Below are 15,875 nucleotides of genomic sequence, written 5' to 3'. Positions count from 1 at the left end.
TAATATCTGTCTTTCTGTCTTCTAATACATTAATATTGCTTGGATTTATTATGTGCTGTATTCTTATGTTGTAAGAATATAATCTGTGTTTTCTGAATTTAGTAAAAGAGAGACTTTTGCAGTTTAAGGCTGCAACCCACACCATCCAATCCATCCAATCCAATCCAACTTTATTTAAACACCAGCTGAAACAAAGTGCTGTACATCAGAGATAAATAAGACAAATATAATATGACATCATCAACCTAACAACAAACAATAAAACATACAATAAAATACTGTAGAAAGTATAAATGCAACACAAATGAACAAGTCATACAATAAAACTATAAAAAAGGTCAAAGACAATGTTGAAAGATGTGTTTTAAAAGTGGACCATTGGAAACTAAACTTAAACACAGTATCAATGTAATATTTTATTGAAGTAATTTTCATTTTACATGAAATAAAACAAAATATATGGTTAATTGTTGACAGGAAACTGTTAGGAATGAGCATTAATGCCTCTGTGTAATCTATTAACTACACAACTCCATTGTATTTGATGGAGGAAAAAAAAGAAAATCAAATGACTCTTATCTTGATTTATTTGATCTTATTTAAATGAAGGTTCATGATCACCGTATGTGTCAGTGTCTCCACGAGCTTAAAACCTCACTCACTGTTCTAGAGTAAGTTTACCGGTTGCCATTGGCAACGCGGGCTGCGGCTCCGGCAGCTCGTGCTTCTCGGTGGAAGTCTCCCTGAATGTGAGGAGATTTCTTTGAGATTCTATGAATCACAACAATAAGAGAAGAATGTCTTTGGGTGCGGACGCGATCAAACACCCGCTGCACGAGCAAATCATGGAGATGCAGCGAAAAATACAACTCCTGGGTAAGAAGTTCACTTCTTCATGCACGGCGTCCATTTTCTTTGTTTTGTTTGACAATTGGCGAGCTGCCATGTTGTGCTTGAGTTTATTGTGTGACTATGGTGATGATGGTGGTTTAATGAAGAACAAAGCATTAGTTTACTCTACATGTACAAAAAACATACACATCTGTACATAATGTGATCGAAATCACAAATCCACAATTTTAATAATAATAACAATAATAATAAGGAGACAAGGTCAGTGATTAATCTTCACCTCTTCTGTTTCTAATACACACACAAGCCTCTTATCTTTTAAACTTTCTTTCCCTTCACTTACAAATAAGGCAGTTTAAATCTATTTATTTCTAATGATTTTAAATACAAAGTCTGAAGGTTTTAAGGTCATACTTCATCATTTATGTTTATTTATCATTATTATTATAGATTAAGTACAGACTCTTTGTGGAATTGTTCTTGAAAAACATTTAAAGGGGCAGAGCATTCAAATTAAAGTAGGAAACACAGCAAATGGTTTATTGTACTTTGGATATTTGATCATTTTCTTACAACATTGAAGGAATTTTAGCCTTTTTTTTGACTGACAAGTCTGTTCATTTGTTGTTGTTGAGACTTTGAAATAAAAACAAATGTGAAGCAAAGACACGTGAACATTAGAACAATGTAAAACAATAAATGTGGAGAATCACATTGAGTGAAACATTAAATCACCAATCAGCCCACAAGAAAAACATTTTTAAAGTTGCACGCCGGATTGGAAGCAATGGGAGGCCGGACCTGGGCCGAGGTCCTCCAGTTGATGATCCCTGCTCTATAGTATACTTTTCAACATCAGCGTGTCCCCAAACATCAACACAATATGACACAATAACAGCAGACGTTTTCTATGTTGCAGATCCATTCAATATTTATAACATATTTATACAATTTAAGTGTCTGTTATCGCTCCCAAGGGTTTACATGTACTCTTCCAATTTCAACTTAATAAACATGTATTTTTATTTCACAATTTGCTCTGACTCAACAAAATACTTAATATTATAATATAATAATATTATAAAAACACTTTCAATTCCCTCTAAGAGTGCTCTCTTTATTCCTAAACCTCTGTAAACCCATCATCAAGTCAGAGAAAATTCAGTTTGCTCTAAGTTGTGTTTCTTTTCAAGGACTTGACCGTTTGCTGTTGATGTAATGACTGATTTTTCCCACTAGAGGGCGACAGAACTGCATACTATGAGAGCTCCCAGTCCAGCATTAAGAAGAACAGAGAGTCCATCCATCAGCTGAGGCAGGACAACAAGAGGCTGCACAGGAAACTGGCAGAGACCAAAGCTGTGAGTTATGAACGAGGAGAATTCAACACATTATACTGAGCTTTAGTTGTTTGTTGAATCACAAACCAAACAGAACAAAACATAAATACTTTCTTCTGTCTTCCACTCTGGATCTGACTCTGACAGGGTGATGAACACGTCATCAAAGTGGCGTTTCATAACAGAGGCTCGGAGAAACATGCCTTCCGCAACATGTCAGGAAAGGTGAGAGGAAGGCCAATGAAAACTCTGTGTGTGTGTGCGCGTGTGTGTGTGCTCTACTTCATATCAGTTCACGTTTAATTGTGCAAATTAAAATATAAAAATATTCAATGAAATATAAATACATTTTATGTTTAAATTTAAATTTAAATTAAAAAAAACAAACAAACAAACAAAAAACCCTCAGGATGCCCGGACCACGCTGGACCAGAAGGTGCTGTCTAAGATGAAGCAGCTCAACGCCCTCAAACACAGCAGCCAGACGTACCAGCAGCGCCTGGATGAGCTGAGGACCGAGTACAAGAGGAAGGTGCCGGACGACAGCAGCGGAGCGCAGGCCGCAGACACGCGCACTCAGAGAAAGGAGGAAGACGCCATGGTAACCTGCCGCTCCAGCTCATTTAGACATGTCCTGTTGACAGACATGTAACAGTGCTTTGTGTGTGTGTGTGTGTGTGTGTGTTCAGAAACTGCGGGCGCTGGAGAACAGTCTGGAGAAGGCCCAGTTCAAGTGCAAGGAGGCTGAGAACATCATGACCAACTATCTGAAACTCAAAGCTCACCTGCAGGTTTGTCCTGCACATGGTTTAAGAACCCGTTGCTGGAGCACATTTTCTAATTTGTGTCTAAAAACACTCTTTTGAAGAGATTTATTTAAGGTTTATGTCGACTTATTCACCATAAACATACTGAGTTATTGTACACATATGGGAATCAGTGTGAAAACACCTACATCATGAGTTTGAGGTGTTCACTGTTGCGTTGTTGTGCCGTAGACTCACATTTACAACACTTTTCTGCTGCCTTCACTTTCAGGAGGAAAGTCTGAGCTTCCAGGGCCAGTTGGACGGCCTGGAAGCTGAGATCCTGAAGCACAGAGAGGAGCTTCACGGCCTGCGGGTCATGAACAACGACGCCCTGCTTTCTAAAGAAGCTGCAAAGGTAAATAACTCCTCTCTGTGTGTGTGTGTGTGTGTTGCTGTACAACACACATGCATATGTTTCCAGGGATGAATCACTCATCACTGCTGTATGCTGTACGGTGTGAGTCACCAGTTCACCAGTGCACATCACACAAGCATCAGTCAGAGCAAACCATGACCATCATTGACAGCTTTCATCATTCCTTTCCCTCTGTTTGCTTGTTGTTAGGCAGAGTTACAGCAGCAGGAGGAAGTGTTCAACAAGGAGCGGAAAGAGAGGGAGCGTGTGCTGGCCAGCTACAGGAGGAGAGTGGAGGAGCACAAGGCCCAGGCTGAGAAAGTTGACAGAAGGGTGAGACACACACAGGCGGTACATGATGTATGCTTTTATTTTGGGATTAAGTCACATATTTTCTCATCGGCCATGTTCTCCTTTAATTAAAGGTCCAGAGAATTAGTGACAGATAATGGTGATTAAATAACAATAACGTTGGCTTCACACATGTGCTCATATTTTTGACCAAACAATAAAAAAACGATGAATACGAAGACAGAATGGTACAAAAGATATGTGTGAGTGATACTAGAAAAGTATAAAACACACACTCAGTATGAAATAATAAACCCATCTACAAACTAACAGGAAATAAAAACAAAGTTAAAAAAAATTGGAACAAACATGACTAATAAAAAAAAAATTGTATCTGTGAAAATGAATGCCTAATTAGGTTTGAACACTTTCCTCAGTTATTTCACATAAATATTTAACACAGATTGTTGATTATGATAATTAAATAATGTCTTATATTTTATTGCCATAGCCTTCATATGTCCAAAAGTCACTGACAGCAACAGACATTTAAGTTAAAACTCTATAGTGCGTGTATCTGATTTGGCTGCTGCAGAAACTGCATCCATAGAGGGGGGCCCTCCCTTAAAGTACACATGAAAGGCACATTTTAAGTGTTCTTTTTAATCTTAAAGTGGATATATACTTATCCAAACATACTGTATGGGTCTTCTATTCAATATCTGCCAGTAAACCCTTACTAAATACGACACACTGGAACTTTAAACATTCAAATACGACTGTAATATGTGACTGACATGAAGAAACACGAGTAGAGAGGAGCTTACGATTGAATCTTTATTTAAAACACCTGGAAAACGTGTCATTTTGACCGTCAGACTCAGAGAGCGGCCATGCAGCCAGACGAACTGAGCAGCGAGGTTCAGCGCAGCACCACCAGGATGACGGGGGAAGAGGAGAAGTCCATCTCCGTCCTGGAGGAGACCTTTCACCGCGTCAAGGAGGCCACTGGCGTCACAGATATACAGGTATGCACGTGGACCTTAAGTTACCTTACCTCACCTGACCTTCAGTGGTGGACTACCTCCTCTTTCTTGTGTGTAGGAGATAGTGCAGTGCTTTGTCGCACAAAAGGAGACACACCAACATCTGGAGAAGCTGAAAGCAGAGAATGAGGAAGTCCTGCAGCAGCTGAAGGAGCAGAAGGAGCTCCTGCACCAGCAGTTCCAGGATATGAAATATTCCGGGGAGAACAAACTGTCCAGGTAGGAAGAACATGTTTCCTGTAACGCTGTTGAGCAGTGCTCAGTCTCTCCCTCTCTGTTTCCATCTGCTCCGTCTTCAACAGTGACGAGCAGACGCTGGAGGAGTGCGAGCAGCGACTGCACGCTCAGAATCAGAGGTGCGAGGCAGCTAAAGAGAACCTGGACTGGCTCGTCAAAACCCTCAGCACGGTCCGAGCCGGCGTGGAGCACCTGGCAGACAAACTCCAACACATCGCATTGGTAAATGTTTTTTTTTTAAAATCTTAAATAAAAGTTGAGAGACGTGGGATTCATCTGTGGCCAAAGACGATGCTGGTCTTTTTGAAATCAGGGAAGCGTGTCGGGTAAGTCCTCGAGAAATGATAGCATTGTTTTTGCGATAACTCAGATGGCCACTGGGGGGCAATAGAGGTTACACACTAGAGCTTTAAATAAACTAAATAGGACACAGGTAGCAATAGCCAAGCGAATAAGGAACTGTGCGTGTGACTGAAGGGTTAAGGGCTGAGGTACCTCTGAGCAAGGTATTCTATCGCCATTTCTCCTGGTCCTAATGGTTGTGTCTCTGCCAAAAGTAATATGCGGATCATCCACTGTGGCGACCTCTAGAGACTGAGAAGAGAAAAGAAAAGGTATAAACTAAATACTTAAAGAGTGAAATGTGTAAGTGTATAGGCCTCATTATCTTTCTTTGTGTTGATAATTTCAGTTTTCTTTCATTTACTCACAAGAGTTCTGTGGAAAGTCAAGCTGTGGCAAAGTTCTAATAGTTTTAGATTTTTCATTAGTTTTAGTTTTTATTTCCTTTCGACTTTATGTTTTTAAAATGAGTTAGTGTTAATTCATTTTTAGAGCGGGTTTGCTAGTTTTTATTTGTTTGTCTTTTTTTTTGTAAATGCTTAGTTTTAGTTCAGTTACTTCACTCCATTAGTTACTTGTTTGTGTTTCCGCACTTGGAAGTGTTTGTTTTTATTTCTGTTTGTTCTGTGTAAAATCATGTTCTTGTGTCTGTGGACCGCCTCTCTGCAGAGTGAGGACACCGTGGCCGAGGCGTCTCCGGACTCTCATGACTTCGTGCTGGAGCTGATGACCCAGTGTGAGATGAAGTTGCAGTCGCTGCAGGAGGAGCTGAAGGGAAACGACCTGGCTGCCATCATGAAGGAGATGGAGGAGGAGGAGGTGAGGTTTTTAAGCCGGAGGTTTGACTCAGTTTTAATGAGGGGTGTGTGAGTGTGTGTGTGTCGGAAATGCTCGGGAACATCTTCGGATGAGTCACCCTGAACATACCGTTCTCGTTAATACAATGTTGGCACCGAGTATGAGCACATGTAATTAGGCGTCTAAATCGGTGCCTAGTGAAGGTCACGTATTCACTGATAGACAACAAACAATGTTTGGATGAGCGAGACCTACACGTCATGAAAGGATCATGCATGTGATTGAGGGGACGTCATTCAGTGTTACACACAGTGGACTGCACTGCAGCTGCAACAAATACTGACTCTGCTGCTACTGTGCATTCAAAGCTCCTCCTTTTTTGGTAGGAAAGTGTCAATTTGAATGATCTTGGTGAAGTCTGCACAAAGTAAAGCTTAAACGTCAACTGTTGTGGCATCACACATACAAATTCCCATTTTGCCCAGATACATATTTCCCGTGCTTTATTGCCTATTTTCCTCCAAATGGGAACAACATTTACAAAACTGACATCATGTTCTATTGAAGAAGAGCTGAAACTAGAAATTGAAACCATTGACCTGTTTGTGATGTGGTAAACTATGTGGGAATTGAACGTGTTTTCCTTTACGACTTCCATTTTAACTGAGTTGGTGGCTATATGTATATAATTGCTTTAAAATAAGCCTTTCTTATGTACTTTAGGAAAGGTTGACAGAGGCCAGCTCCAACAAACAAACAAGAACATGTGTTTTTGAAACCGAAGTTTACAATGCAAATGAAAAAGAGCTCCGAGGTGCAGCGTGACGCACAAACACAACATGCGACACTCTGCAGGCTCATCAGAACACAAAGGCAGCGATCAGATCGACCTCCGGTATTTGTTCTTGGTCACTAACACTTGGCCACATGGGCTCTGTTTGAGAACAGTGGATATCAGTGTGTACATTATGAACCACGCGACACTCTGCAGGCTCCACGTACCCGTGACACTGACATTATATTACCCTCAGATCCATTTGAGACGAGCTAATGTGCAGAGCTGATCATTTCAACTGTTGGCCATTATGTAAGACTCTCTTATGTAACCTGAGGTCTAGTAAAATGAGCTTTTACCTGCAGAGAGAACACAGTAACAACATGACTCAATGATAATACTCATCATAGTGAGTGAATATAATAATAATAGCTGATTCTATGGAAATTTGTTTAAGCCTTTGTGCTCAGTGGTAAATTGCAGTGGGAATAAAAATAACATGACTCTTATATGGACACCCATCTTCAGGCTTATTATGTCAAAATTACGATTCATTTTATATCGCTTTTGTTTTTTAGTAGTGATAATTGTGCAGAAGTCACAAAATAGACTGTTTCTCTTCTATTTTTGTTCATAAAAACGAGCCGAGCGAACTTTGAAATGTGACGTATTTAGGTCAGATTTTTAAAAATGTGAGTAATTTTCTGCTCCGGTGTGTTTATATAGTTAATTTAAAAAACAAAAATCAACATTAAAGAAGGCCTTTTGCACAGCAGCCATTTTGACATGATTTAGCAGGAAAATCCACAGGTTTTACTGATCACATTAACGACGGCCATGTTCAGCTAAATGGTACTCAGCCATCGTTGTTGGTTTCTAGAGTCAAGTTAAGTATAGCTTTAATTAGATTGAATTAAAATGAGGTTTATATAAATGAACAAAACTCAACCAACAGTCTATCGGTCATATATTGATCAGTTTTGTGAGATTTTGAATTATTCTTTTCATTTTCGCCACTTTCGTTCACTGCTGATAGTTTTCATTGTAATGTCTTGATAGAATGTGTACACACTTGATGTACAGTAAAAGTACTGTATGTCTACAGTATATATGTCTGTATATGTACGTAACCTTATTAAAATAATATGTTTGTGTACATATAATCAAAAATAAAAAAAGCTGTAATACTTTGTCTCACTGGTGTTCTTCGCTGCTTCTTGACCGTTTGTGTCTCTCTCTTGTTTTGTGCAGTTTTCCGTCAGGATCGAGGGGAAACTGCCGGATTACAACACCAGAGTCGTCCATCCCGACGACCCAAGACTGGACCTGCTGGACAACGGTGAGTTGGAAGCCACACGCGCACAACCCACGGCGCTGAATAGCGTCTACAAAATCACTCCCGAGTCACCAAGTGTTTGTGTCTCAGAGGACGAGAGCGAAGAGGACGACGCTGACCTCGTCAGCCGGGAGGCACTGAAGCGTCAGTCTCAGCTCATCATCGACTCCAAGTCCAAGAAGAAGCCGTGGAAGAAGAGGAAGGGCAAGTTCTGATCCAGCATCCTCATCCTCAAGACTCGAGACAAAAAAACAAACAGATGTGAATGTGCAACTTTTAAATATAAACAAGTGTTTAGGTTTTTGTGTTGCCTGGGCAACAGCCCCCCTGCTGCACAAGAGGGAGGCAACAGCAACACTGAGCTCGTACAGTGAGGCTGGACATTATAATTCTGATGAGATAAACAAACAGACGCAGCATACAAATAACATTTCATTGTTTCTGTTCACGGAGACTTAACAGAGGCAGAATAATAGCATCAACAAAGGTTACACACTCTATGGAATTAGATATTTTCAAACAACGCTTTTCACAAAGCAAACAAAAAATGAACCACAACATCAAAATACACAAATTGCAAATTATCATTATGTATTTTAATAGGTTTGAAGCGACAGCTCAATGGACTAGAAGTCATCACAGACTTGGAGTTGCTGTACGTCAGGAACTCGTTCCCCAAGTTTTCTCCTTTCGACACAATAACTGTTAGAATAAAACGTTAGATACTGACATTTTGCACCAAAATTCAGTAGCCAATCACTGCAGCTTTAAGTTCATAAGGTCATAAAAGATGTCAAAAAGCTCCACTTGCTGTTTTAACCAATTACAGGAAGCAAAATGATTGTTTGAATTTTAAATAAATGTTTGGCTGAAAACATTTATTAGAGTCAATGAAAGAACAATGAAACACCGTGTAATATTTCTGTGTCTTTGAAGCTGGTTGGTCATATAAGTGACATATAAATAACATTTCTGTGGTAACATAAAAAAAAATGTAATAGGATTTATTTTTTCCAGACTCCAGCCTTTGTGGAAACTATGTGGAAACGCCTGTGTGTGTGTGTGTGTGTGTAGACGTGAAATCTCAGCGATCTCTGCTATATTTAGCACGTCAGGAGTGGTTTCTGCGTCTTTGTCTCCACCCTTGTTAAGGCCGGCCCCCTACGAGGATGTTAATGTGATTATATTGTTCCTTGTGTGCGTAATAGGTAGAACATTTGTATCCTCATACCTGAACATTAGCGGATAACCTCAGTCTCTCTCTGTCTCTCTGTCTCTATCTCTCACTGTCTCTCTCTGTCTCTCTCTGTCTCTGTCTCTCTGTCTCCCTCTCTCTCATTAATTGCCACCTCATTAACTGATGGAGTGGGTTACAGTTTACAGTTTACATGGACAGAGTACAGAATGTACCTGCTGGCACGCATGTGAGCGTCGTGACAGGAGCTGCAGCCAATTCCAGCTGACACTGGGTCAGAGAGGTCAGAGGTCACAGGACAAACAACCGTTCACACTCACATTCACACCTATGGTCTGTTTAAAGTCGACGATAAACATTATGGACTGTCAGCGCTCCTTTAAAGCACATATTGGTAACTAAGCTTAGAGTAAAGCTTGGTTTCTATGTCAGATTATTAATCCTGTTTCTCACTCAAAGCAGGAAAACTAAAAAGTGAAGAATTAGCGTTGCAATCTCAAGCTTTGGTCCGAGGCTTGAAACTGCAACGCTCGACGGGACCTCATTCCCAGATTATAAACCTTGTCCGCCATCTTTGCTAATAGTTATGCTAACAGGTTAATCGCAGCCACTAGAGCTTGACCATCCCATCTGGTTTGTGCTTAGTGGGACCATCATTTGTTCTTCAACAGTACAATAACCCCAAAGGCTACAGTAAGAGCAATTTGAACAAGAAAGAGAGTGATGGAGTGCTGCGTCACGTGACCTGGCCTCCACAATCACGTGACCTAAGCCCAATTGAGATGGTTTGGGATGAGTTGGACCGCAGAGTGAAGGCAAACAGGTGCTCAGCATCCTCTGGGAACTCTGTTTGGAAACCTCATGAATGCCAAGAGTGTGCAAAAGCTGAAGAATCATATTCTGGTGTGTTTACTACATCATTTTATTCAGTGTGTGTTCCTTCATGGTTTGGATGTGTTCAGTATTAATCTGCAATGTAGAAAACTGGTACTGTACCTGTTTCAGGGGTTTATTGTGAAAATGACCTTGATTTATGGATCACATGTTAAACCCATTGCAGCTCATTATGTGATCATTTTATTGGCTGGTGTCTCAACGATTAACTCCAACTTATTCAATCAGCAGTTAACCAGTAACTGTCAATTGTCAATATACACTGAGTGAATTTGTACAAATGTTTCCAATATGGAAAAGTGTGAAGTGAAATGAAATGAACGCAAGTATGAATATTTTGTAAACCTAATTTGATGCGTCCTTTAAAAAAAACAACACAGGAAAGGAAATGTTAAAACAAAATGGAAGTCATTGTCCTTGTGATGCTGCAGTTTCACCAAAACAACAAAGACAACCTGTATATGCTGATGATGCAAATGGTGCATGCATTTATACAGTGGATGTAATCATTTAAAAAACATCATAACTCATAACAGATAAAATAAAAGATGCAAAACAAAAAGGTTGATGAGCTGTAACACGGGATGTAAGAAACTGATCTTTTAACAGAAACACACACAAGCAATTTGACATTTAAAGTGAGTTAGTAGTGTGAATAAATAAATGTATTAAGTACAGTGATGAGCACCATCTGTGAATGTGTGTGTGTGTTAAATATTTACAAATAAAGAAAAAAGGAAATAATTCATAGACATGAAAGAGCATACAAGGATAAAAGGAAAAAGCTGCTCTTTGTATAAGTCTATTGTGCATTTATACTGTTTATGATACATGGTAAACAAAGATTTCATTGGTGTGGGTTTTTTTAACTTAGTGACCAATCAGTGAGAGGAAGTGGTGCTGCACTTCCTGGTTCAGAGTTTGAATCATGGCTTCTGCTGTCAACTGACCATGTGTGTGTGTGTCTGTGTGTGTGTGTGAGAGAGAGTATGCTTAGGTCTGGACAGGATTTAAATCTTAAAAAAAAAACAACCCTCAGTGTAAACCTGTGACAGGTAAGAAACATTATCTAAACTTCAGTTCACACACACACACACTCAGCATGGAGCTGCACTCATGTGTTTTCTCTTGAATCAAAGTGTTCACGTGCCTCCTGGATCTGTCTGTGGTTTTATTCTAATGAGGCGACCTGGAGCATCAGGCAGGCCACCGTCAATTGAGTCAAAGCTGTGATAATTATATACAGAGAGAGAGACAGAGACTGAGAGAGAGAGACGGAAAGAGCAAGGAGGAGAACACTCCTGCACCGCTTCTCACAGCCAATAATCATCACACCCTGGAGTTATGTAAACAAACTCAAGACTGATGCATCACTGGTTTGCAGTTTGTTGTTTGTATTAAACTTATTATACAGTACATGCACAACATGGATGCTATTTAAGGGTTTTATGTCCCCTTGCAAAAGTTTGTTTATAATATTTGATCATTTTCGACAAAATGAAGCATAGACCTGGAGGTTAATACAGTATACAACGGTGAAAATATGAAGATTCATTTTTGGCAAATCCAATCACATTTCCTTCTCTTGAAAGATGTGAACATGAGATAATGAACCAAACAATTTGAGCTAGAATCTTTTCACTCTGTTTATTCATTTCTTTATGAACTAGTAAAACAGTAAGTAAAACAGTTGCAAAGATGGTTTCATTAAGAACAGTGCAGGAGTTGTTGCAGATTTTATACATATATATATATATATATATATATCTATATATATATATGTATATATATATACATATATGTATATATACAATATTTACATGACTGTGTCACTGTATATGTGCCAGCACTGATAATGGATTTGTGTGTGTAAAAGTTGTTGATTTAATTCGGAATTATATCCTCACACATAATCAGGTCCTGTGTTAAATAATAGTAATTGTGTCTGTGGCCAAGGTGAGAATGAAAGGTGGAGGATCTTTGCGGTTTATTCTCATGAGAAAAGGGTGTGTTACGGCTGCACAATGGGATGTACAAAAAAAGGCAGTGAGAGCATGCCAACACACACACACACACACACACAGACACAGACACACACACACAGGGCATCATCCACCCACAGACACGAAGAACAAGCCGTCCTCTGTGATTAATGCCTGAGTCTCGCTCCAACCTTCACATTATTGTCTCTGCGCTTATCGTTGTGACTCTGCATGGATTACAACTCGCATGGACCCGCTCAGGCTGTGGAGGAGCTGATTTTTTTTACAGTTAAGTGACTGTTTTCTTTAAAATAAATGAGTTTTCAGAGTATAATGTTGAATGTTTTTGTCAGAATATGTTGCCAAAGAAATAAGGTTTAAAGATGGTTTGTTCTTTACATATGATATTTGCTATCGATAAGAATCAATTGTTATAGATATACACTCTCGTTATAGCTACTGAGATGCTGTGTTACATACACACATCAGACATGACAACAACACAGCTAACTGGTTTTAATAATTCATGTCTGTGCCCTGTTTTTAAAGTAAGTTCATTCACCATAATTTCATTTAAAACTTATTTTGTCATAAAACACCCTCATCTAAGGCTGGGCGATAATTCAATAGCAATAAAGTCATATCATATCATGTTGATATAATGACTAAGTATTGTGTGAACTTAATGACTGGGAAGTGTTTGTCGTTTGCTGCCTGTGAAGATGTTTAAAATCACACTTTAATTAACTCACATTAATTAGAATAACTATTGATATCCACTTATTTTAATACTTAAATTGTGATAAACCCTTTAGCCCATAACCACTTTTACTGATCAGTGTCTAAAACTTGGCCCGGGACCTACAGATGTGTCACTGGACATCATTTTTGAGGTCAACAAATAAGTTTGCACGAGCATTTTTCACAATCCAATCCAATCCAACTTTATTTATAAAGCACTTTTAAAAACAACAACAACAACAGCTGAAACAAAGCACTGTACAGCAGAGATAAATAAAACAAGACCTGATAGACCTAAGAACAAACAATAAAACAATAGTCATAAATTATAATTAATGTGAAGTGTTATTAAAGTAACAATACATTTGTTTGTGTAGGCCATTTTTAAAACAAAGTGCTTTACAAAAAAAACACAAATTATGAAAGTAAAATGACCAAAACTAAGATGTTAGCAATACAAAAAGTACAATAAATGAATACAAGTACCAACAGTTAACGTAAAAACATGCGATAAACGTGGGTTTTAAGGAGAGATTTGAAAACAAAGGACACTGATCCAGGCACAGAGTTCCACAGCTGACGGGCCTGAACAACATAGGCCTCTCTGGTCACCATGATTTTGTCTCATGTCTCACACACAGTCTGACCATTCAAAGCTTTGAAAACAAGCAATAACACCTTAAAGTTAAGTCTTGCACACTCAAGGATTATCTTTATGACCTGGTCTATTCTGAATAATTACGCCTGATGTTGGAATGAAGTATGTTGCAGAACTGAATAGCAATCGTTTGTCATCATTTGTCCCCGAATGAAGTACGTGTGTGTTTGGTGAATACAATTCTAACACTGGCTTGTTTTTGCTCTATATATAATGAGAATGATTGTTTCTTTTGTCATCAGCTTTTGTAAATAACTGGCGGATATTCAAAGTTATTCTGGAAGAAATGTCAAAAATCACTTATCTTATCACAGAGGATGGTTAAAATAAGCAGGACATTTTGAGGCTTTAGGTGTTAAAGGGGTAAAGTTAGCATCCTGTTCTGAGAATAATTCTTTTTTTCTCTGTTTTATTGTTTATATCATCCTTTATTGGTGTCCTTTGTGTCATTTCTTTTGTACAGTGCTTGGTTGTTCTGGGAGCACCCTCAATTTCATAGTACTACAACAATAAAGGCTATTCTATTCTATTCTTTTCTGTTTTATTCTATTCTATTGCCCTCATTTCTGTATTTACACTGACTGTCTTTTAAGAACAGATCTTAAGAAAAGGCTGTTGATGTTTGCAACAAAGACAAAATTACAGTTTCAAACACTCTGACTGTGGCTGACTGTACTCTTCGTCCTCCTCCTCCTCCTTCTCCCTGACACAGATTACACAGCAGGTGTGGGAGAGATCTGACACAGTGTGTGTGGGCCCTACAGTGTGAAACAGAGTGGAGATGAAGATCGTTCTTCCTGTGTTTGGAGGCGGCGATGGAGGGGAGTCCCGGGGCCTCCGCGGTAAAATGTCGAGGATGAGGGGGATGAGGAGGCTGAAGTGGCTCAGACAGAATCATGTGGACGCTCACGTGTACTCAGAGCCCGGCGTGTGGCTGAGGAGCTTCCACCTGTTAGACACTGATGCTCTGTATGAGGTGAGTTGCTAGTGTTTTCCTTTATTCACGGTATGAGCTGCTGTTTGAGTCCAAAAAGCTTTGTTTTTTTTGCCTTTTACAGCTTTGTCTCCACAGTTGAACTAAGTTAGGGCGTCATGAAGAATCTCCTTAAATCAGGCTTGTTTTGGAGGCAGTCTCCTTTTCATTTCTGACAGAAAGTACATTAAACAAACACACAAAAAAACAGCCAGATGACACGTGCGGCCCCTAAAGAAATGGAATAATAGAAATAAGTTTACATATGAAAAGGGAGAGGTAATGCTGGGGACACAAAAACACAACAATAGCGGAAACTTCTTCGTCATAGATGGACACAAACTGGCATTGTTATATTTTCGGACATTAAATGAAGGCCTGTGTTAGTTCACACAGGACACGCTGGTCATATGCTGTCCCTGCTGTAATCAGTCGACAGCCACAGACACAACACACCTGTCTCTGCCTCTGCTCAGAGTTTGACAGGCTGAGAAGTTTCACGTGTTTTCAGTGTTTTTGCTCGGCCTTGCTCTCTTGTACACGGAGGCTTTTGTGCTGCTTATCCGATCCAGAGAGGATCTGACAAGTCTGACTGCTTTCCAGTGTTTTTTTTGTGGTTTACTGTAACGTGACATTAAACCTCAGCTGGAAGTTCAGTTGATCCATTTGGTCAAACTTTATTGTCCACGTTGTCTTTGGCTACACAGAAAACAATAACATTCACTCAGTGGTCACTTTATTCTGTACGTAGGACAGTTAGGACACTTCTGCTGTTTTTTGCAAACCTTGGTTGTAACAAATGGTTATTGGAGTCACTTTCTGTGAACAGTTCTAGTCCTTCTCCTCTGACCTCTGGCATTCATTCTGCTCACTGGATATTCTCTGTGTGAAAACACAAATTCTGAAGCACTAATTTGAACCAGGCCACGTTCAAATTCTCTTGAATCCCTCTCTCTTTCCCTATTCTGATGCTCAGGTTGAACTTGCACTTGTTTTCACAAGCAGTTAAACATGTGTACCTAATAAAGTGGCCAATGTAGATGTACAAACAAAAATAGGAAGCAACCAGAGAGTCCACCAAGGCCATCCAGGTTTCTAGATCTGGATCACAGACAGACAGGCAGACAGACAGACAGGTGCTGGCCACAGCGGTAGAAAACTGATGGATGGATTGTGTTTACTATTAGATTGAATTCCCATGTGAGTCAGCCGTGCTGATGCACAGCACAACATGCACTTATTTATCAGTAT

General features: G+C 39.5%; 2 protein-coding genes across 2 annotated transcripts in view; both read left to right on the top strand.

Annotated features, from left to right (window-relative positions):
- Positions 1 to 669: 669 nt before the first annotated feature.
- On the top strand, positions 670 to 8,645 carry odad3 (outer dynein arm docking complex subunit 3). The gene is made up of 13 exons (XM_044027594.1): positions 670 to 876; positions 2,092 to 2,213; positions 2,340 to 2,417; positions 2,602 to 2,793; positions 2,882 to 2,983; positions 3,231 to 3,356; positions 3,567 to 3,689; positions 4,526 to 4,675; positions 4,752 to 4,912; positions 4,996 to 5,152; positions 5,942 to 6,091; positions 8,097 to 8,184; positions 8,272 to 8,645. Exons 1-13 carry the CDS (start codon positions 774 to 776, stop codon positions 8,394 to 8,396), a joined length of 1,677 nt encoding a protein of 558 aa, XP_043883529.1. The 5' UTR covers positions 670 to 773; the 3' UTR covers positions 8,397 to 8,645.
- Positions 8,646 to 12,365: 3,720 nt separating this feature from the next.
- rgl3a (ral guanine nucleotide dissociation stimulator-like 3a) overlaps positions 12,366 to 15,875 on the top strand; it is a 28,017-nt gene continuing 24,507 nt past the window's right edge. Inside the window, exons 1-2 of the mRNA XM_044029263.1 lie at positions 12,366 to 12,540; positions 14,364 to 14,627. Of these exons, the coding sequence (XP_043885198.1) occupies positions 14,433 to 14,627 (195 nt within the window). The 5' untranslated portion in view covers positions 12,366 to 12,540; positions 14,364 to 14,432. The remainder of the gene's footprint in view (positions 12,541 to 14,363; positions 14,628 to 15,875) is intronic.

The sequence above is a fragment of the Solea senegalensis genome, linkage group LG6 (genome assembly GCF_019176455.1).
Source record: "Solea senegalensis isolate Sse05_10M linkage group LG6, IFAPA_SoseM_1, whole genome shotgun sequence".
Taxonomy (NCBI): Eukaryota; Metazoa; Chordata; class Actinopteri; order Pleuronectiformes; family Soleidae; genus Solea; species Solea senegalensis.
This window is presented reverse-complemented; position numbering and strand designations above follow the sequence as displayed.

Coding starts and splice junctions, on each gene's coding strand:
- odad3 (XM_044027594.1), top strand. CDS start 774: ATGAATCACAACAATAAGAGAAGAATGTCTTTGGGTGCGGACGCGATC. Junction 2,984..3,230: donor AACTCAAAGCTCACCTGCAG/GTTTGTCCTGCA, acceptor CTTCACTTTCAG/GAGGAAAGTCTGAGCTTCCA. Junction 3,690..4,525: donor CTGAGAAAGTTGACAGAAGG/GTGAGACACACA, acceptor TTTGACCGTCAG/ACTCAGAGAGCGGCCATGCA.